Source organism: Balaenoptera borealis (genome assembly GCF_965194805.1).
Source record: "Balaenoptera borealis genome assembly, chromosome: 2".
Taxonomy (NCBI): Eukaryota; Metazoa; Chordata; class Mammalia; order Artiodactyla; family Balaenopteridae; genus Balaenoptera; species Balaenoptera borealis.
The window spans coordinates 55,241,894-55,263,547 of NC_138867.1; the positions used below are offsets into that span (position 1 = coordinate 55,241,894).

The window sequence follows — 21,654 nt, forward strand, 5'->3', positions numbered from 1 at the left end:
AGTGTAATATTTTGATGGGGCCTGCCCTTCCAAAATCTCTCTTTAAAATCATGAACTGAATTAAAAATATTGTTTCACTGAATTGTGCTGTAATGCTAACTTGGCAAAAAGAAGCCTAAAACTTAGGGATTGTGATTGATGTTCATCACATGCATTATAAATCTATCAAACAGGTTTGCCAGTTTCTTTTTTTTTTCTCCTTTTTAAAATTTATTTTTATTTATTTACTTTTAACATCTTTATTGGAGTATAATTGCTTTACAATGGTATGTTAGTTTCTGCTTTATAACAAAGTGAATCAGCTATACATATACATATATCCCGATATCTCCTCCCTCTTGTGTCTTCCTCCCACCCTCCCTATCCCACCCCTCTACGTGGTCACAAAGCACCGAGCTGATCTCCCTGTGCTATGCGGCTGCTTCCCACTAGTTATCTATTTTACATTTGGTAGTGTATATATGTCCATGCAACTCTCTCACTTCGTCCCAGCTTACCCTTCCCCCTCCCCGTGTCCTCAGGTCCATTCTCTACATCTGTGTCTTTATTCTTGTCCTGCCCCTAGGTTCTTCAGAACCATTTTTTTTTTTTTTTTTGATTCCATATATATGTGTTAGCATACGGTATTTGTTTTTCTCTTTCTGACTTACTTCACTCTGTATGCCAGTCTCTAGGTCCATCCACCTCACTACACATAACTCAATTTCATTTCTTATTATGGCTGAGTAATATTCTTACTTAAGAATCTGTAATCCACAGAATATAATTCCTACCAATGTTAATGAGCAATCCAATAAAATCAAATGTTAACCATTATATACAATTTAGGGAAAATTCATCTTTATTAAAACCTTACCTCCAGAGGAAATATTGCTGTGAACACATTTTGCACCTTCTTAGGTTTTTGGGGGGTTTGTAATGAGCAAGTCTGCTTTGTGCCAGCGTGTGTCCGCATCCCCAGGTTCAGCACAATGGGATTTTCAGTGGCCGCGTCATTAACCTTTGAAAAATGGAGGAAGTCATGGAAGAGTTAACAAAGAAAAACTGTGCTGTAACAACTGCTGTTAGCAAAATCAGATCTCCTGCTAATAAATTATGGAAGAATTTTTGGAGGTTTTGGTTGTAGAATGAAAAAGATTTCTCTGACTTCTTTAGTTCTCTGTTGATAGAACTTTTTTTGTGTTTTTCTTTTTTTTGGTTGTTCTTTGAAACTGATTCTTACCTTTGCTGGGAGGATCATTTAACACGTTTCCCTCTGTCCTTCCCCTCCACTCCCTACCCCAAGGTGGTGCGTATGAAGTCAAACAGCATCGATTCTTCCGTTCCTTAGACTGGAACAGTTTGCTGAGACAGAAGGCAGAATTCATTCCCCAACTGGAATCTGAAGATGACACAAGTTATTTTGATAGTACGTGCATTATCTGACATAAAACATTATTTGGCCTTTACTTTGTAGAAAATCAGCTCTACTTTTGATAGTACCTTCCAGTCTTGAGCGCATGGGTTCTGAACATAATGCTGCTTTGATATAAAAACTCATAATTAAAATATCTAAATTAAAAGCTGAAATTCTGAATAATTGGAACTGTTTCCAAACATTTCCCTGCAGCGCGGTCAGAGAAGTACCATCATATGGAGACTGAGGAAGAAGATGACACAAATGACGAAGACTTTAATGTGGAAATAAGGCAGTTTTCCTCATGTTCACATAGGTTTTCTAAAGTAAGTAAAATATGGCATAAACGTAGAAGGTCTCTGGGAGAATTTCCTACTGGTCAGATAGTTGGTGCCTTAAACAGCTGCACAGAATTGTAACAACCCCATGCAGTGTTTTGGGGCTTGAGATTTTTTTGGGGGGGTGGGTAATGACCCCACCATCTTGATAATCCAGAGTCCCTACCGCCCTGCAGGGGTATATTTCTCTGTTTCATGATCCAAAGATGAGTATCTTTTTTCTTGGAGGCAGAGACTTGCATTCATAGTCATTATTGGAGTACCTGATACCATTTACATGCTGACCCTGGTCTAGCTCAGTGCTGCCGGGCCCTGGAGGCGTCCTTCCATTTCTTTCATCTTATAGTGAAGGATGTTGAGCTCATTGTGTGCAGAGCCCTCTTCTAGTATCCCACGGAATACAACACAAAGGAGAAAGCTAGGTCCTTGACATAAGCCCAGACACTTGGGGACAGTTGATTGCGGAATGAGAAAGTGTCTTAACCGATGATAGAAAGTGTAAGTTATTATATTAAAGGGGCAGTAGGAAGCCAAGCTAGAATTTTGGAAACGGTAGAAGATAAAATCGACATTGGAGAAAGATGCTTTTTCACTGGTAGTGGTAAGATTTAAAAGACAAACAAAACAAAGACACACCTGATAGTCCTGAGATGGGGGCAGGGCCCTAGGAAGATAGAAATGAACCTAGAGGGCATCCTGCCTTCCTTTTGCTATTTCCAGTAGCGATGTATTTTCTGTTGCCATGGCATTTTGCATGATTAGTGTGTAGCTTTTCTGTAGCATTGAGTGATTTTAAAGTGTTCCGTATCTTTTTCTGAGTGACTGCCCAGGGTGCATCTGCAAATTGGCTGGCTCTGCCCTCCCCATTCATAGGAAGGACATGGAGAGGTCGGGATTTCCCTGGAGGGGAGACGCAGGTCTGGCCCAGAGACGGGACAGAAGCTTTGATAACACAGAGTGTGGGCTTTCCCAGTACTTGTTCTCTGGCCCATCAAAGCCAGCCCCTAAACTGTTCCCTGCCCACTGTCTCCTGTTCTTTAGCCACCTTCCTCCAAATCCCAGGAGATTATAGGAGGTCTAAGGTCCATTCCCATGAGAGCAGCAAGTGGCTGGGTTGGGCAGTAGTGAGCGCTTCCTGGGCTGGGCTCTCAGCTCCCTATTTTAGCTTCCATCTTCCCTGTGGTACAGCAGAGATCTGAGTTTGCCTAAGCTATGTTCCCCTTCAGTAATCCTGGTACCAACATATGAAACTGCCTGTCTGTATATGAGATTTATAAGCCAAACAAGTACCTCTGACTCCTAACCAAATATGCACTGCATCTCCCCCCAACATGTCTTGAAACAGGTAATTTATTCTTCTCTTCGCCCTCAATTCCAATTCATTTTTCTCCTTCCCGCCCCTGACTGGGGGCCATTAAATCTTTTTCTCTGTGATTTTCTTTTTCTGATTGACTTCATGGTTAAAAAGTAATCTAACATGTGCATCGATCCCAGGCCTAGAAACCGCAATGCATCTATGGATTTTGTTTGCAGATACAAAGTCCATAGTGAGATACGGTGAGAGGGTGATGAATTCATAGCTTCCCACTCCAAAAGGAAAAAATTGTACATTGACCACTCACCTCAGGACTCAAGTAAACAGCACTGGAAAGTACCTTTTGAATACAGTCCCAATTCAAACTTCGGTCATAGTCTCAGGTTGTTCTGCCAGGATTTGTTTGTTTTTTTATTCTGATAATCCCTTTCAAGAAGGTATTAATAAGCACTGACTATTTGCCTTGCAGGTTTTCAGCAGTATAGATCGAGGTACTCAGAATCCAGGAGAAGAGAAGGAAGACCCTGGGGACAAAACCAAAAGCACAACTTTGCCATCCACGGAAACATTAAGCTGGAGTTCAGAGTATTCTGAAATGTATGTGAAATTCTTGTAAACAAATATCATGAAAAGCAGCTACTAGGACAGTGGCTCTTAAACATGAGTGTGCATCCGAATCTTCTGGAGGGCCTGTACAAGCAGATTGCTGACTCAGGAGATCCGGGATAGGGGCTTAGAATGTGCATTTCTAACAAGTTCCGTGGGATGCTGATTCCGTTGGTCTGGGCACCACACTGTAAGAATCACTGCCCTCGACGTGTCTTGGTTAGGCTACCTCAGTTCCATTTTTACCTGGTTTCTTCCAAAATTCACCTTGAACACAGTTTCATAGCATGTATAGATGCGTGACTTTGTTTTTGTTTTTAATTAAGGCAACAGTTATCCACGTCCAACTCTTCGGATACTGAAAGCAACAGACATAAACTCGGTTCTGGCCTGCTTCCCAAGCTGGCTATTTCGGCAGAGGCAGAACAAGATGAGGCTGCCCCCCACCCCAGAGAGCTGCATGAGGAGCCGGGAAAGGCAGCCCTCCCCGCTGCAGACAGTGCTCAGGAGGAGCCCGAGGTCAGCACTCCGGCCAGCACCATCAGCAGCTCCACCTTGTCAGGTAAGGCCCTGGGCGTGGCCCCTGCCATCCAGGCATCGCCCACCACGTTGAGAAGTGACCGCTGGCGCTCGGAGCCCCAGGCCTGGCCCAGCCAGGCAGCGACGATGGGCATTTTGTGTCACTAGACTCTCTCCACAGCCCCACTCCTTGAGCTTGGGCGACGGGCTCCTTAGAACTGAGATCGGATGTCTCAGACCCCTCTTTAGTGCATGGCTGTACGCCAGATCCTTCTTGCTTCACCTGTAGCCTTCACATCCTCTGCTGGGTTTCAGTGGCGTCCTTTGATGGCTGTCAGAACACAGTAAGGGAGCATGTTCTCTGTTGTGGATACAAAGGCATGCCTCGTGGACTTGCATCTAACTCAAAGTTACTAGTAAGCGACCCTGTTAAATAGTCAAATGGTCAAAATTACCCTCAACAGTGTCTTAAATCACCACCCATAAGGTACCGTGTAAGCCAGTTTTCCTTCTACTGTTGAGACGGGTGGGTGTTTCTTTGGAGGAGTTGGGTTTTGTTATGGGACCACTTATACCCAATAACCAAGCAGTCTGCACGTGAAACCCTCAGTCAGTGCAGCAAGATGCTTATTCTGTTTGCACAGCTGGCTAGAAACAGAGGCTGATGAGAATCTCAGGGACATATAAGAAAGAAGACAAGCAAGAAATTAGGTGGGCAAATATCTTGTATCTTTGATGGTAAAAAAAAAAATACCTCATACCTCGATCTATACTTTTGAAGTGTTTTACTTCAAAAGTAACTTGGATATAAAGTTTCTTTAAGGGGGAAAAAAAAAGATGCTTATTCTTTGAGGTTCACGGATGGAGTGGGGAGAGGGGAGTCAGAAATACCGACACAGTCTCCGCTGCACACAAGCTGCCTTCCCAGCCTCTGGATAACTGACGCAGATAACCCTAAGACATCTTTGGGTGTGTGAGAAACAGTGGGGCTTGGGCCTTTCCTAGGGGGCACTTTATGGTGTCACTTTTGTGTGAAGTAAACCTTCCTGACACCAGGAGCAGTATCTCCACAGGTTTTTAAAATGCTTACTGTATCATGGATACTTGGGGCCTTTAATCACGGAGGTGTCCTCATTAGATGATCGGCCTCGTGCTTCCCTCAGAGCAAGTCCTTGAAGTGCATTTCAAATATTATTCAGTGTATACAAATTTTATGCACAGCATGTCCTTCTACAGAGCAATATGTATTTATGCTTAAAAAATAAAAACATGGATATGGATTAAGGTTGCTATGATAAATGTTTTCATTAAGCCATATCCAGTATGCTATATTGATAACCATGAGTGATTCCAAGAATTTTCATGAACATTTTTTTAACTAACTGAATATTCGTGGTGTAATGTTTTCATCCTGTTTTGAATCATTTCAAAATTACAAATTTTACAGGCTGGGTTTATTTCCGCCTCACTAAAAAGTCTGGTTCTGTGGAGCTTCACATGAGCTTACAGTTGATCATGGGGAAGAATGCTATTGGGTTTTTTCCTTCTCTCTCTTCACCTCAGTTCTGTTTCCATGTAGGGTAATTCCACTTGTCCTAAATCTAGAGAGCCAAGAGAACAGCAATGAAGAAGTATTGTAGAAACAAGCTGGTAGTCTAAGATGCCTGACCATTTTTAGTTCATCTTGGTAGTCAGATCAAATGTAGATATGTCAAGTGTTTTATATTTCTGGTTACTAAGTTCTCATCTGTTTCTTAGTTATTATTTACTCTGAATAGAGTTACCTCTACTTCACATTTATTCTTAATATGATGAATTGTTTATGATCTCATGGTCTCTTCTGCCTACTCACTATCAGAAAGGTAGGAGGTAAAAGGAGGGGAATGGTGTCTAAGCATTTGATTGATTACTTTCACAATTTAAAAAAAAATCTGTCTATATCCTGCTATGCATTATGATTAATAGATTCAAACCACCTTTCTCTCTGTCTCCCCCATACACACACTAAAAATAATCAAAGACCTTGGGGGCCGTACAGAATAGAGAGATGAGCTGATTTGCTCACAGCCAAGGGTAATTAGGGAATCTGAAAACCGTGACTGTAGTAAAATTAAATTTGTTGATTTTTATATTGCTCCACCATCAAAAAGAAAGAATCCTTGACATTTACAGAACATTAAGGTGACATTATCTACCACTGGCAGAAAAGAAACACACGTTTATATACAGTGCTATGAAATGAGATGGCGGGATGAAATGGCGGAGGCAAGAGGGAGGGATGATAAAAGAGAACATTGAATATTCACACTCTGGCATTTAGGGAAGTGCAGCTTTATACCTGTTTCTTTTTTCATGACTACGATGTATTTGAATCAGTGAAAAGTAAGTCTTGAAGTTTTAGGTGTAGTGCTTGAATGCATCCAACAAATTATTCATTGTGAAGAGATTCAGCTTTTCAGTTCATGCTTGTCAGTGATCCCATCCAAGCCAAATTAGAAAGGAGAAGGGAGTGTGTAACTTACCCCAAGGTAAACTAAATGTTTCTGAGATAAGATTTTTTTGATTTGTGAAGCAGTTTTTGTCAAGTCCCTCAGCAGCTGATTTCTTCATTTAGAGTGAATAGAATAGATATGCTGTTATGTGGGACTGAGTCTGGCATATAGAAGTAGAAAGGTTGTTGATATCTGCCTTAAGATCGTCTTCCTTAGTAGGTCAGATGGGTGTCACATGGAAGTTTGTGAATCTTACCCTGTACCTACAGCACAGTAGGTGGCCATGAGCTGTGCTATGCCCAAGCCCACTGTCCCAAGTCCCAGGCTTCCCTTAGCTTGGACCCCACCTGTGGGTCTGTGCCACCTCTGTGAACTAGGACCAAACCTGCCGTGCAATTGAGTGATGTGTATATAGCACTGTAACAGAAATGTTAAGTCTGATTAAGCCTCTTCTCTAGGCAAAGAATGTCATGGTCAGCACTTTAAAATGTGCTGGTTGGTCTTTCAAAGGATCATTTATAATGGTATTAAATTCTCTGTGTGGATTGTATATCTTAATGTGGTGATAGTGTTGATGATTTTTAAAGCACAGGGGGCTTATAATATAGCATTTAGAAGGAAAAAGGAGATAAGCATTGTTTTTTTCTGGACAAAAGATGTATTATCAGTGATTAAAAAAAGAAAGAAAAAGAACCCAGAAAACTGATAGCCTGTGAAAGAAAGAATAGGAGAAACCAAAAGGGATGGTCACTTGACTTTTTTCAACATGTCACTTCTGACAAGAGTAAAGAACTTTCTTTACTCTGGGCGTGTGCAATTACCAGACTGGTATCAGTGATTTTCCATTTCTGCATCCTTCTACGTGGTTACATGTTCTCTTATGTTCCTCTGCTGAGGGAAGTCCTAATTTTTTAACTTTAAAAAAAAACAAAACTCTCCAGTGTATACTGAGGATTAATAAAATTAAAAATAAAGAAGCTGTGATGGCTGGCTTAGAGGGGGACGGATCTTTTCACTTCCAGTAACTTCAGGGCAGATCAGCATTTGGCACTTTCTAGACTAAAGGCAAGAAGATGTAGGGAACCATTGGGTACCATAGTGAAGCATACCCTTTGTCTTGGCCTGTGAAATTTACAAGGAGGTCAGAGTGACAGCAGGTGTGGGAAGTCAAAGGCAACACTTTAGGCACTTTTCCATAAGTTACAAACCTGAGCCTAAGTGTGAGGTGTGTCCTAGAAAGATGGTAGGAGATGACATGGGCATAAATGTCCATGAAGTGACTAAATGATGTCCACATAGCAAAAACCAATATTAACAGCATTGCTAATGATGATCATTTGTGTCACAGGATGATCATACTATACGGTGGGCGTTGTGTGGTCCATAAGCTGATGTTTGGTTCGTGGCCTTTCATGGCGGGGTCGGGGGGAAGAGTTGTCTCTACTAGGGTTGTAAAAGACAGATTCTAAAAAGTAATTATTCTCCTAGTTAAATGGAGTCAACTGAGAGTTAGTGGACTTGTGTACAAGTAGAACGAAATCTGAATGGACACCTCTTTCATTCTTCCTCCTCCATGTCACTTTTCTCAAACCGGTCACATGATTTTCATGTTTGCCGGACACCACATGGACTCATGAACCACATGGGCATCTGTTCCCCAGCGTTTGTCCTTCCTTCTCTCTCTCTCTCTCTCTCTCTCTCTCCCCCTCTCCCCACCTCTCCTATCCCAGATTTTCCTGAACATGTTTATCCCTTCTTCTTTGTACAGTTGGCAGTTTTTCAGAGCACTTGGATCAGATAAATGGACGAAGCGAGTGTGTGGACAGTACAGATAATTCCTCAAAGCCCTCCAGTGAACCCGCTTCTCACGTGGCTCGGCAGCGATTAGAAAGCACAGAGAAAAAGAAAATCTCGGGGAAAGTCACCAAGTCCCTTTCTGCCAGTGCTCTGTCCCTCATGATCCCAGGAGGTAGAGAGACATCTACTTGCATGAAATTGTGTGATTTGTGCATGTTCACCCCCCGCCCCCAGGTTGCAATGCTGATTGACATACAAGATGGCTTGAAACAGTAGCGGGGGGTGTCCTGGGGCAGCCCTCCAGAGTGTCTCCCTGCAAGACCTCCAGAGCCCCCAGGGGCATATGTGGTTTATTCCTTCTGGCTTCTTTCTGCAGCAGGAGATGAGGCAGGCTCCCTTCCCACAAAGGCTTATTTCTTTTATTTGTTTTCTTTCCTTGTCTCCCACTCCCCCCAGGTTAAGTGATAAATTTCCCTCTTCTGAATAATTTTCCTTCCCTAAACTATGCATCATTTGTATCCTTTACGGAGCTGTTTACAGCACCTGTGTTGGAAAGCTAAGTATAGTTCTTCTCATCTAATTAACGAGGAAATCGACACAGAGAACATAAGTTTTTCGTTTCTGGGGATGCAGAGTCACAGACAGCACTGAAATTACAAGGTTTACCAGCCCTGTCTGTTGGGTTATGCTTCCTCCTACTGGTATTATTTTCTACCCTATATTAAAAAAACTGGGCTTAATTATGGTTTTGTTCAATTGCAGTATGTTTCCACAACCTAGTTTTGCCTCTACTAATCACAAAGTCTACAGTAATTTCACTGGCTGAGATGAAAATATATACCCTGGTGGTTATGACTTATCACTCAAATAACAGTAAGAGAGTGGAAGTGGCAGTCGAATTATATTGCAGATGGCTTGCAGTTGGAAGAATACAGACCATGTATAAAAGGGATTGTTTACATTGTTGAAATTTCAAATTCGTGCAGAAAGAAATTGGGTAAAAACGAAAGCTCCCTGGCGGGTAATGCTCACTGTAGCATATTCTGTTTTCTGGGAAATGTCTGTGTAGCACCATAAAACAAACACCTATCTCCCTAGTTTGAGTGACTATTCATCACCAGCAGGCAATGGCCCCAGTGCAGCTGCAGTCAGGAAGGTAAGTGGGATGTGGTCCAGTCTGCTTTGAGAGCTGATGAGAAAGCCCACATCTTGGTGAATGTAGGTCAGTTATTCAATTTGAGGAGACAAGGTAAAATGTACTGAGGTAAAGGGTCGGGGGCCCGGCTCTTTTAGCAGTTTGGATCTGTGTATCCACTCTATCTTCTTCCTGCCTCTGCATGTGTTGAAGTTCCCTGCCCACCAGTGTGCATCTGTTCGCCTGGCCTTTGGGTGAGACAGAGGTAGCCAGGAAGAAAGGGTCAGGATGCCGCATGAAGTCAGAAAGTGAAGGAGCTTGGATAGTGATACATTTAGCTAATTGTTTTCCTTTGGACAGACATAAGAATTAGAGCAAAAGATAGTCTGAATACTTTCAGTTTGCTGTGGCCACGCTGTTACTCACCGCACCCCGGGAGCCTTCAGTTGCGCTGGGCCTTTGTAGCCTGGCCCTGACTGAGCTCACATTTAAACCTCAGCATCTTTTTGTAGGTTATTCTTTTTCACACTCACACACACACACACACACACACACACACACACAATTTCACATGACCAGTTAGGATCTGTTTAGATTCACATAGGTGAAACAGTGATAAGAACTATAAATTAAAAGTGTGTTTGTTCATAAAACAAGGAAAACAGAATAGTATTGGTGTTGAAGAATATGAAGTGAGTTTTTCTTAAAATTTCTCTATCCACCTGCATTATCCTCTCAGAAACCTTGCTAGAATTACAGGTAATATATGAAGAGAATCAGTTCTAATCATAGTAATAAGGAATGATTCTTTTATAGAGAAGTTAACATTACAGTGTTTTCTTGATCAAAATTGTTTAATCAGTACTAGTTCAGTAATATTATAAAAAAGCAGAGGTAAATTGATGAATTGCTTTCCGGGCCAGGTTTTTTCGAAAAGAACCACGTTAAAGTTATTTAGGGCAAGATTTGGAGCCCGAGTGTCTTTTACTATAGTCCATACAGCCTTCTCTGTGTGAGGGTATACCTGAAATTTGTGCACCTATGATTTGTTTATTTACTTATTTATTTATTTATTTTGGGGGCTGCGTTGGGTCTTCGCTGCTGCATGCGAGCTTTCTATAGTTGCAGCGAGTAGGGGCTACTCTTAATTGTGGTGCATGGGCTTCTCATCGTGGTGGCTTTTCTCGTTGCGGAGCATGGGCTTCTAGGCGTGTGGACTTCAGTAGTTGCAGCATGTGGGCTCAGTAGTTGTGGCTCACGGGCTTAGCTGCTCCGTGGCATGTGGGATCTTCCCGAACCAGGGATCAAACCCTTGTCCCCTGCATTGGCAGGCAGATTCTTAACCACTGCGCCACCAGGGAAGTTCCTGTTTCTTTAATTAAAAGCGAGTGTATTAAAAGATCACAGTCAGATAGCAGTGAAGTTCTGTGTGTTTTTTAATTTGTGTAGAGAACTAAGAAGTTGTAACTTCAGAATGTGAGTTTAAAAGTTAGTTTAAAAAGAGACACTTCTGAAATTTCCTTGACAGGCTTCTGTTTTGAAATCCATGCTAGTTACCAATATAAATATTTTTATATTATTTCTTCTTTATTAGAAAGGAATGGATTTGTTTTGTGACTGTGCTCCTAATCCCAGCAGGGCTACCTAGTGAGGGCTACCTGCGAGCAGGTTGTGGGACCAGAATGAGCTGTGATGACTGGCTTCTTTGTTGCAGATATGTTTGCTGTTTCTCCACTGGGAAGCCCAATGTCTCCGCATTCTCTGTCCTCGGACCCTTCTTCCTCGAGGGATTCCTCTCCCAGCCGAGATTCCTCAGGTGCTTCTGCCAGTGCACACCAGCCCGTCGTGATCCACAGTTCAGGGAAGAACTATGGTTTCACCATCCGAGCCATCCGTGTGTATGTGGGAGACAGCGACATTTACACAGTGCATCATATCGTTTGGGTAAGACCGACAGTCTCTCTTTCTGGTTAGTTTTTGCTCCCAGCCAAACTGGAAAATAAATATGTCAGCTGAGGCGTAGTTAACAGCAAATGATTTTTTCTGTTAAGCTGGCAATTGGGACCTGTTTCATACTGTTGCCTTTATCTATGTGGTGGGATTGAATTTAGCAAAAGTTAATTCTTTCTCGTAATTCTGTTAGTCTTCATATCTGATTATCCACTCTGCATACCAAGCTGGTAGAAATAGTCAAAGATAGTCCTGTTTTTATCCTTCTTTTCTTAGTTTTTTTCCCTGGCCTTCCTTTTTTTTTTAAAGTACTTTCTCAGATCACCTGAAATTGTTTAAGGAACCATAGGAATTACCCTATTTTGGGGTGATGACAGAAAAAGAATAGCAAACTACGTCTTACTGGTTTCCTCTTAGGAGCTCAGGATCATGTGCTGATTAACTCAGAACACTGAGCCACAAGAAACAGTAGGTGTCAGGGTTGTCATTTGTTTGCTAACTAATATATACTCTCCTCTTGGACTTTAGAACGTAGAAGAAGGAAGTCCAGCTTGCCAGGCAGGACTGAAGGCTGGGGATCTGATCACACACGTCAATGGAGAGCCAGTGCATGGACTCGTCCACACAGAAGTTATAGAGCTCCTGCTAAAGGTACTATCTTTTTGATGTCACGGCCATCCAGATGAAGGAGGTAGCCAGAGAGAACTAATTCCAAGAGTTCTTTACTCAAGGTCTAGAGTTCTTCTATATGGCACATCCATACACACTCAGTCTCGTCGCTGAGAGAATATTCGGTAGTCTGTTTAATGTAAAGGCAAAAATAACATGAATTTTTTGGTTTTATATCATGAAATACACGTTCGTATATCTGCACAGTCACTTCTTCTTTTTTTTTTTTTTTTTTTTTTTTAAATTTATTTATTTTTATTTATTTATTTTTGGCTGTGTTGGGTCTTCGTTTCTGTGCGAGGGCTTTCTCTAGTTGCTGCGAGCGGGGGCCACTCTTCATCGCGGTGCGCGGGCCTCTCACTGTCGTGGCCTCTCCTGTTGCAGAGCACAGGCTCCAGACGCGCAGGCTCAGTAGTTGTGGCTCACGGGCCCTGTTGCCCCGCGGCATGTGGGATCTTCCCAGACCAGGGCTCGAACCCGTGTCCCCTGCATTGGCAGGCGGATTCTCAACCACTGCGCCACCAGGGAAGCCCAGTCACTTCTTAATTTAATTTTGCTTCTTATCCTAAATTACAAATAGAGTTCTCTTTGTTTATGTACTACACATAGTAAAATCTGTTTGGAAATCGTCCATCCTAAAGGTGATTTTCTTCAGTAAATTTTATTCTATATAGCAGAAGACAAAGTAGTATTAAATTGTGAGGTCAGATCTGAAGGTTGAGTCTGAGATCTGGGTTTCCTTTTGAAAGGTAGAACTGTGAATATATAACATACACTATAAATGATAGAAATAGGTGGTAATGGAAGAAGGGATTCTAGCGACCATTAGGCCTTTTCCCATTCATACGTACAAATGAATTTGAATGTAGATCAGTTTCTACTTGGAATGTAAGCTGATTCAAGCCAATGGAGTACGAAGATCACAAGAAGCATGAGTATGATAGAGAGAGACAGTCTATACTGATCCTCTCATTTCTTTTGGGTTATTTGCTCTGCCACCTGCTGACTACAGAATATAAAGTTATAGCTCCAGATATGGATCTGGTTAAAACAAAGATAAATTTGAGTTTGATTTTAAGTTTTTTCAAGGAAAGAAGACTATCTGTGATCAAACATACAGTTTTTAATTGTAGGATTATCTTACAAGTCAACAGATGTTTACGGATGGCCTCTGGCTGTGTGAGCACTGGGAGGGGCTGGGCTATAAGGGGCTATCAGAGAGGCGTGAGCCATGACCTCAGATCACCTGCAGCCTATTGAGAGGCACAATATAAACACATATGTGTCATTTAAACAAGGTACATTCAAGACTGTTTCTAGAGCACTCGCTCTGAGGCAGGTACCATGGTAGATGTTGGCAACATAGGAATTCAGGTATGGTCCTTGCCCTCGAGGACTATGGGAGATATAGAAGAGGTATGCAAGCAGATAAAGTTCAACTTGATTAGCCAGGGCCATAGCAGGGGGAGGAATCCCGTACTTTTGGAGAGAAGATTCTGTGAACGAGGAGAGTCATCACAGAGAAGTGACACTGAACTGGAACTTGAAAGAAAATTAGGATTTGGAAGGTAGTGCAGGTAGGTGGGTGTACAAAGCCTTTGAAAAGTAAGTGCAGTTAAATGACTTTTCTTCTTCCTTCTCTCATCCCCCAGCCAACACAAGTGTATTCTTCAAATGATTCAGTGTGTGGCCTAGGTTCCAGGAAGAGTAATAGCATGCATATTCAAAGATCCATTGTGAAGTGGAAGATTGTAGGAAAGTTATTGCTGTTGATCAGTTCACAGCATTAATGAAGCTTTGGTCTTGGCCTCAGGCCCCACTGGAGTTGAGGCCGGGCTTTGCTATCCTCCATACCTACAGGTGGTTCCCCTAACTCTAGTCAACTTTCTCACAAATGCATACTATACTATTGGGCTCCCTGATGGCTTCGTCACTGGCGGACCATCGGGGTAGCAGCTGTATTTTGGTATTCTCAGATGCTTTTTACACGATGTTTTATACTTGCAAACTACTTCACAAAATCTCATGGCATCCTTAGAAAAAGGTGGAAGAGCCATTCCATAGGGCTGTATGTATATTTAGAGATACATGTGCAATACTTATTTATCTTTCGGAGTGTGAACCTAATCAGCGTATCGCGTGTTTCATGGCTGCAGCTTTGGTCTCACTTACCCTCACAACTTCAAAATGAGCCTGCTATGGAAGCACTGACTTACACGCACAAGAAAATAGAAAGTCACGGTCATCCGGTTCAGTTCCCCAGAGCTCTGTGAATCCCTGTAAATGTGCTCCTTTGGCGTCGCCTTAAACCTCTCCTGCCACAAGGAGTTCATCACCTCCATCCAGCTTGCAAGTAGCTTGTTAAAAAAGAACTTTGTCAAAGCACTGAAATCTCTCTCCAGCCACTGTAGTGAGGGGTGGAGGCCACATGGACCCAGTCATATCCCCTGCTCACATAATTACCTGCCCAGTGTAGCCTCCCTAATCCAGAAAACTCTCTGTTCAACCAGGTTGCTTTCTTAGGACAGCGTTAGTTTAAATCCCCAATCGTAAGAGAAGCCCTAAAATATCACCAGCCCCTGCCTCAAAATTTCCTTTCCCTGAACTCTGGAGAACCTCTGGAAACTAAAATGAGGACCATCAAATAGCATCATTATTACCATCTTCACATATTAGCTGGGCCCCCAAAATGTGCAAAAGTGTGCGAGGTACCGAAGAGTCACACAACAAATGACACATATGAATAATAGGTAATCGAGAGCCTTTACATGAATAAACTCAGGTAATCCTCATACCTTGTGTATAGGTGCTATAAATATAAATGTCCCCATTTTACAGATAAAGAAATTAAAGCAGGGAGAAGTTAGCAAAGCAGCCAAGGTTATCTGCTAGGAAAGAGCAGACGAGGATTTGCATCTCGGCAATGCAGCTCCAGAGCCTGTGCTTGCAACCAGCACACCACTGTGCTCTGTACGTGAAGCCTTCTGATTGCCAGTAACTTACAGTCCAGCGTTCACAGGGGAAACAGTGGCAACACTAGGCTATAATCAGAGTGTCAGACAAAAGGAACAAACTGTAAATATGGCCCAAGTTCTAAAGGAGAGAGAGCTTTCCGCCAGGGTGGGCAGGGGTGAAGAGTTGGGGGTTTTCTGTGCAGGGCTGTGAAGGATGGGTGGACATTTAGCGTATGGGAAGGGAGCGCAGGCCCTTCTAGGCAAAATAAAGAAGATGCTTAAAACCACAAGGACAGGAAGCTCAGAGTGCTTGAGGTGCATGAGTAAACCAGTGTGGCTGGAGCCTGAGTTCATAGCATCTGGGATGAAGTGTGCAAGATGGCTGGGGCTGGATCATGGAGAGTTGAGTCAGGGCAAGGACGCACGTATGCAGGAAGAGTGCTGTTCCCCATGTGCGTCTTGCAGAGAAAGAAATGTAAAAACAGGCTAGCTCAGTGAAGTACCCAAGGCCAGCTGATAAACTAATGTGGAGTCAGACTGAGAGAAGAGACTGGATAGCCTGACTTCTGCTTTTGTATTCAGTTCAGCCAGCTTAAAATAATTTCCCTCCCACCGTGCACTAATCACACAAGTAGCTTAAAGTAAAACTTAACTAATAGAACATTTAACAGTCTTCTGGCCCCATTTCGTTGTTGTTATTTTTTAAAACAGTGCCGCAGAATTTCCCTAATAAGACTGCTTCTTCTTCAAAAGAATTTGTTGAGGTCAGTGGACCCAGTAAAACACAGTGTGCCGAGTTCTGGCAGCACTTGCTATAGCCGATGGATCCACCAGATGGCAGGCTTCACAATTCTCACCTATTCTCCATAAAATTATAATATTTTTCAGTCATTTACTTACCATTTTTGTAATCATTAACCTTTCCAACCAGATGTTTGCACTCTGCATTTTTTGTGTCTGTATTTCCCCTTAGGGGAGTTATCTCTTTGTGTATTTTCATAAGTCAAGTGAACTGTCGTCTGGAACAGCCATATGTAGAAACAAAAACAGAAAACTGGGTTTGGTTTTGTAGTGGAAAGGGACTTTTGTACAGAACTTAATGACGTGCTCTGATTCAGCAAACCCTGGTCATAACTTTTCTGGTGAGGAATGTTCAGCATTTATATTATATTTTTTTCATATAATGTTGATGATATTTTTATATTTTTAAAATTTTTTCTTGACAATCTGATACATTGATCATTCCTTATACGGATCCAGTGCCTCGTTCCCTCACCACCACTCATTAAGTACAAGCTGTGCACTCTGCTGGGAGCAAGAGGTGGAAGGGATGAGGGCGTGCCCTGCCCATGAGGAGTGGGCAGTGTGCGGTGAGGGGCGGGAGAGCCAGGTTTGGGCTCTCCCACTGGGCTCTGTGACCTCGGGAAAAAAGAATCTCAGTATCTCTGAATCTGTTTTCCTTACCTCTAGTCGAAGAATAATAATCCCTTCCTACCTCATAGGGTTTTAAAAAAAACCCAAAAAACCCTCATGACTTGGTTGTGAAAATAAAGTAAGAGAATATACGTGAAAAGTGCTTTAATATTCACAATGTGCTTTTAAAATGCTCAGTGGCATTGTGAGCCTCTTACAGGTAAAGATATAAAAGTCAGTGCTGAATTGTGTTAGAAGGGGTGGAAGTGGATTCAAGCTTAGATGGCTCATGGGCTCTAGCAGCCCCAGTGATCATTGTGGCTCTGTGTCCACTCTGTATATGATGTAGAAAAGGACGGAAGGAACTTCAATGAAGATGAACTCCCATAATGTTTGTTGCCCCTTTCCTTCCCCTAAGACATGCAGGAAAAACTAAAACTTTAGCCTGGCCTCACTCAGTTAGCCTGGCCTCACTCAATTTGTAAAGAGAAAATCCCATACCAAACAACCTTCAATGGTAGGCCTTTCATACTTAAAAGTTGAATTTTCAGTTTAAAGAATAAATTGAATGTCAGTCTCTACTATCAGGTTAAGGTTTATTTTTAAAGTTTTGGCATTTGCATATAAAACACGTAATTTATTCTTTGAGAATGAAGAAAAATTTTTTCTCTTGTTCAAGTTCAAATCTAATTTCCCTAAAATATTTGTTTACAATTTGACATTAAGTATGGTATTATATGTTCTTAAATATATAAAGAACTCTACAATCAATAATACTAAGACTTTCTGATACAAAGTTGGATGTAAGACATGAACAAATCGTTCTCTAAAGAAATAGAAATGATCGAAAATAAATGAGTCAAAGTCCAGCTTTGTTAGTAGCCAAAGAACAAAGATTAAAACTTGATATAACTTTTTCCTGTAAAATCGGTAATCTGTTTAATGTTAATACTCAGTTCTGACAAGCCCGTTCTAAGGCTGCTGCTTGTGCGCTGCTGGCAAGAGCATGAGGTGACATAACCCTTCTGGAAATTAGTGTATCACCAGGCACCAACAGTCGCTAAGAAGTCCACCTAGACCCTTTGCTACGTGTATTGGGTCTAATTAGGTAATCTAAGGGAAATGTCAGAGGCTCGGACAGCGATTTAGAGGTAAAGGTATTTATTTCAACCCTTACAAGAATTGCAAAATAGAAAACAATAGCTGTAGGGAAATAGTTAAATTATGATTCACCCATCTCATGGAATATTTTTAAATAGCCAGTAAAAATCACGTTCTTAAGGAATATTCAATGACGAAGGGCAAGTTTTTCAAAGTTAGGAAATGTGAACAAAAAACATAAAACTAAATATGAGATATTTAATTAAGATTTAAATTATTTATCAAGTGTGTCTCTATATATACATACTTTATACATGCCTGATAAGAGACCAGCAGAAAATATACAGAAATGTTACTGACGTTAGCTGGGCGGTAGGCCCCTCAATGATTTTTTTTTATATATATATGCTTTACTCTTTTCTTCTTATAATGGCACGTATTATTTCCCAAGTTGGGAGGCGAGGTGGATGTTGATATTAAAACAATCTCTGTTTTTTCAGTCCCCAGCCCCCATCATACTCAACTCCCCATCTCTTAATACCACTTAGAGCTGAGTTGCTAGGCATCTTCCAGGCATAGGCCTTTTAAAAGGCCCTTCTCCATATGCTTCTTGTCTTTTTAAGGTAATCCGGGCCATCTGTGACTCCGAAAGGACATGTTTGTCTCCTGGTTATTAAGAAATTCAAGAAGAGGTCATTGATACGGGAGTGAAGGGGGTGGGTCCTGCCCGCTTGCCCAGGGTACACCTCAGCCTGCCCTCTGACCTTGCTCTCAAATCCATCCCCAGGGCCTGCCCAGCCGGCCCCTGTCCCAGGTTCAAGTGGAAGGGCACAGAAACCCACCAGGAATGACCTCACCTGGCAAAACAGAGGCTGTTTCATACCTGCTGGCATAAACTTTCCAGCTCTGCATGCTGACAGGTTTTCTGGTGGTAGAAAAGGAACCTTTAAAAATAATTTAAAATAGAAGTCTCATTCAGTTTTGCTGCTTTATGATTTTTTTTATGATTTCTAGAGAGCCCCTGGGCATCTTTATACTTAATACGTATGGATGAGGATAACTGTTATTTATATAGTCCTTTCCATGTGTCACCCTCAGTGCTAAAGCCTTTACAGACTCTATCGCCTTGATCTTCAGACGAGCCCTATGAGATAGCTGTGACTCACTCTCCTGTTAGATGGAAAGCAAGTGCTCAGGTCACAGGCTCAGATTTGAACTCAGCTCTGTGGAGTTCCAGATCCCACCCTCTTAAGGAAACCTCACAGTTTTTTTCCACCGAGTTTGTCAGGACTTCACTGCTTGAAGGGTCATTGACACATGGAAGCCTTTTGTATGTCCGTCCTTATGGATCTTTCTTTGTCTTTGGCTCTCCTATCTCTGTTCTGGTCTTGTTTCATCACAGCATTTCGCTTTAATACCACATCATTTTTTATAGAGTGGAAATAAGGTGTCGATCACGACCACCCCATTTGAAAACACATCAATCAAAACGGGACCAGCCAGGAGAAACAGCTATAAGAGCCGGATGGTGAGGCGGAGCAAGAAATGTAAGAAGAAGGAAAGTCTAGAAAGGTGAGTTAGAGCGTCCCCTTCATGGGTTTGGTGCATTCCCACACTGAGGGAAATTTACTCCTTACTTAATTTAAATGCTTGCATATGAGAAGGATCTATTTCTCTGTGAGAAATGTTGCCCCGTGGCTCAAATGTATTTATACATTAGAGTTTATATTCCTTCGTAACAGCATTATTTTTCATAGTGAAAAGACTTACGTAGTTACACTGTAGAAGAATTTATATTGCTTCTTCTCATGTGTGAGAACCATGAAAAGCCCTTTGCCTTTTCTTAAGCCTCTAGACTTCATTTCAGTTGAGTTGGATTTGAGGAACTGAAACTTCAGGCAGTTTTTAGCATTATATCTATATTTAATAATGTCCTTTACATTATCTAGAAACAAACAGTTGCTATTTTTTAATGCCAGATATTTGAAGATAACTAGATCTTTAAAGCATCCAAATAAGCCTAGAAATAAAAAGGCTTTGTTTTACTGACTGAAAGCCTAACTTGGCTACACGTTTGCACTGTGAGAGGTACCGTGAGTACCATTTTGTGCCCCGTGCAGGCACTGGCAAGGTGTGTGTGTGTGCGTTTCTGGTGAGGATATTTCTTGCCAGGCAGTTGTCTAGATGTGCTCCCTGCACGATGCCACAGCAGCCCTACTTTATACCCACTTGGATTTGGTGTGTTGGATCACATTATGAGGATTTTTGATGATAGAGAAGAAAAATAAGCAAATGAAAAAGGAATGATTATTGACTCTAGGAAAGACAAAGTTATACAAGGAAGGAAAATAGAATTATGGCCAAGCTGTGAACAGTATTTATCATGTAAAATAAAGAAAACACCAGCCTTTTTTTTCTAACCAAAAATTTTTGGTTTAGCTATACTAGGAGGAACAGAAACAGGGAAGTGTTTTCGGTTAGAAGGTGGAAACGGTTGTATAAGAGCTTAATTCTCATTTTTTGTGGTAGGAAATCAACGGATAATTTCTAAAATCGAAAAACTAAAAAAACAGCGTAAGCACATTTCATAACAATATGCAGACAAATAGGAGAAGAAACAGCTAAAAGACTAGAAAGTGGTTTCTCTAGGGGATTGGGAAAAAGGCAGAGCAGGGAGTTGCTATTTTTCATTACAAACTATTTGACTTTTTAACCCAAGTACATGTATTACTGTGATTAAAATTACACACACACACACACACACACACACACACACATACACATTCTGAGATCCTCCTTTTTTTTTTCATGTGAGCTTTATATTTTAATTGTGGTTTAGGTCATATAGAACACACTTGCTTCAAGGGGTAGCAGAGTGTCAACTACCTGGGGGTGAAGGGACTCTGTACAACCACCTGCACTTAGAAGCCACCTGAAGCTGTGCTTTTAGCTTTCAGATGTGCTCGTTGGACACTAACTACACATTTGCTTGTGCTGCAGCGTGGTGTCTCCTGCCCTGCTGATGTGATAAGCTTCATTTCACCTTGCTCGGTTTTTCTATGTAAATGTACAGCCTGCACAGTCATTAGGAATATTCAAGAGCTCACAATGGAATAAGCACAGCAAACAGCCCCTCAGAGATAAAGCCTCTACCCAGTGTATCACCATCAGAGAATTCTACATCCAAGATGATGATTTTTCTTCCAGGGATTTACTTTGTATTATCTCTTAATTAATTAAATTGTGTTGGTGTGTTTGGGGCTATGTACTCAGAAGCTTTCAGGCAAAAAACAGTGTCCTCAAAAACCTGACATATAAATAAATGAATGTATATTTATTATATATTTTTCCTATTTTCACGACTCTTCTTAAAGTGCTTGAAATTAAGAGAAGAGAGCTTCCATTGTGTATTATCAAAAGCTCTTCCTTTCTAAGTCATAAAAAAGTTCTGAATATAAAAGTGGGATCCTTCTCTTGAAAAGGCTCTGCCATCATCCTATCACCGTCTCTGGCACAGAGGCGTGTACTGAATGCACCGGTGCTATGGGGTAGGAGGAGTGGTTCTGAATGTAGAATCTGATCAGTTTTCTCCTGTTTTCACTCTAGGAGAAGATCCCTTTTCAAAAAACTAGCCAAGCAGCCTTCTCCTTTACTCCACACCAGCCGAAGTTTCTCCTGCTTGAACAGATCCCTGTCATCAGGGGAGAGCCTCCCGGGGTCCCCCACTCACAGCTTGTCTCCCCGATCTCCTACTCCCAGCTACCGCTCCACCCCCGACTTCCCATCCGGTGAGTGAGTCTCCTTGCCTCTCAAGAGTTGAGGGGTCACCATCTGAGATCCTGGAAGAGAGGCTTATTCCTGCTTAAGGAAAGAAGGTTGAGGATGTAATTGACAGAGAACAGGATTTATAGGAAGGTCAGAAGATACAGCTGTTCGGTCCATTAAAAAAGACGGGAAGTACGGGGTTAA

At 41.8% G+C, this 21,654-nt stretch overlaps 1 protein-coding gene across 17 annotated transcripts in view; it reads left to right on the plus strand.

The window, feature by feature from the left end:
- Positions 1–21,654, plus strand: part of MAST4 (microtubule associated serine/threonine kinase family member 4) — a 569,187-nt gene that overhangs the window by 540,917 nt on the left and 6,616 nt on the right. For 12 of the 17 annotated variants that reach the window (XM_082372998.1, XM_082373008.1, XM_082373010.1 and 9 more), the window contains 9 exons: positions 1,286–1,408; positions 1,610–1,722; positions 3,519–3,646; positions 3,982–4,217; positions 8,435–8,635; positions 11,313–11,542; positions 12,077–12,199; positions 19,121–19,257; positions 21,292–21,473. In XM_082372998.1, the coding sequence (XP_082229124.1) occupies positions 1,286–1,408; positions 1,610–1,722; positions 3,519–3,646; positions 3,982–4,217; positions 8,435–8,635; positions 11,313–11,542; positions 12,077–12,199; positions 19,121–19,257; positions 21,292–21,473 (1,473 nt within the window). The remainder of the gene's footprint in view (positions 1–1,285; positions 1,409–1,609; positions 1,723–3,518; positions 3,647–3,981; positions 4,218–8,434; positions 8,636–11,312; positions 11,543–12,076; positions 12,200–19,120; positions 19,258–21,291; positions 21,474–21,654) is intronic. The other 5 variants (XM_082373012.1, XM_082373013.1, XM_082373004.1 and 2 more) reach the window with 1 other exon arrangement.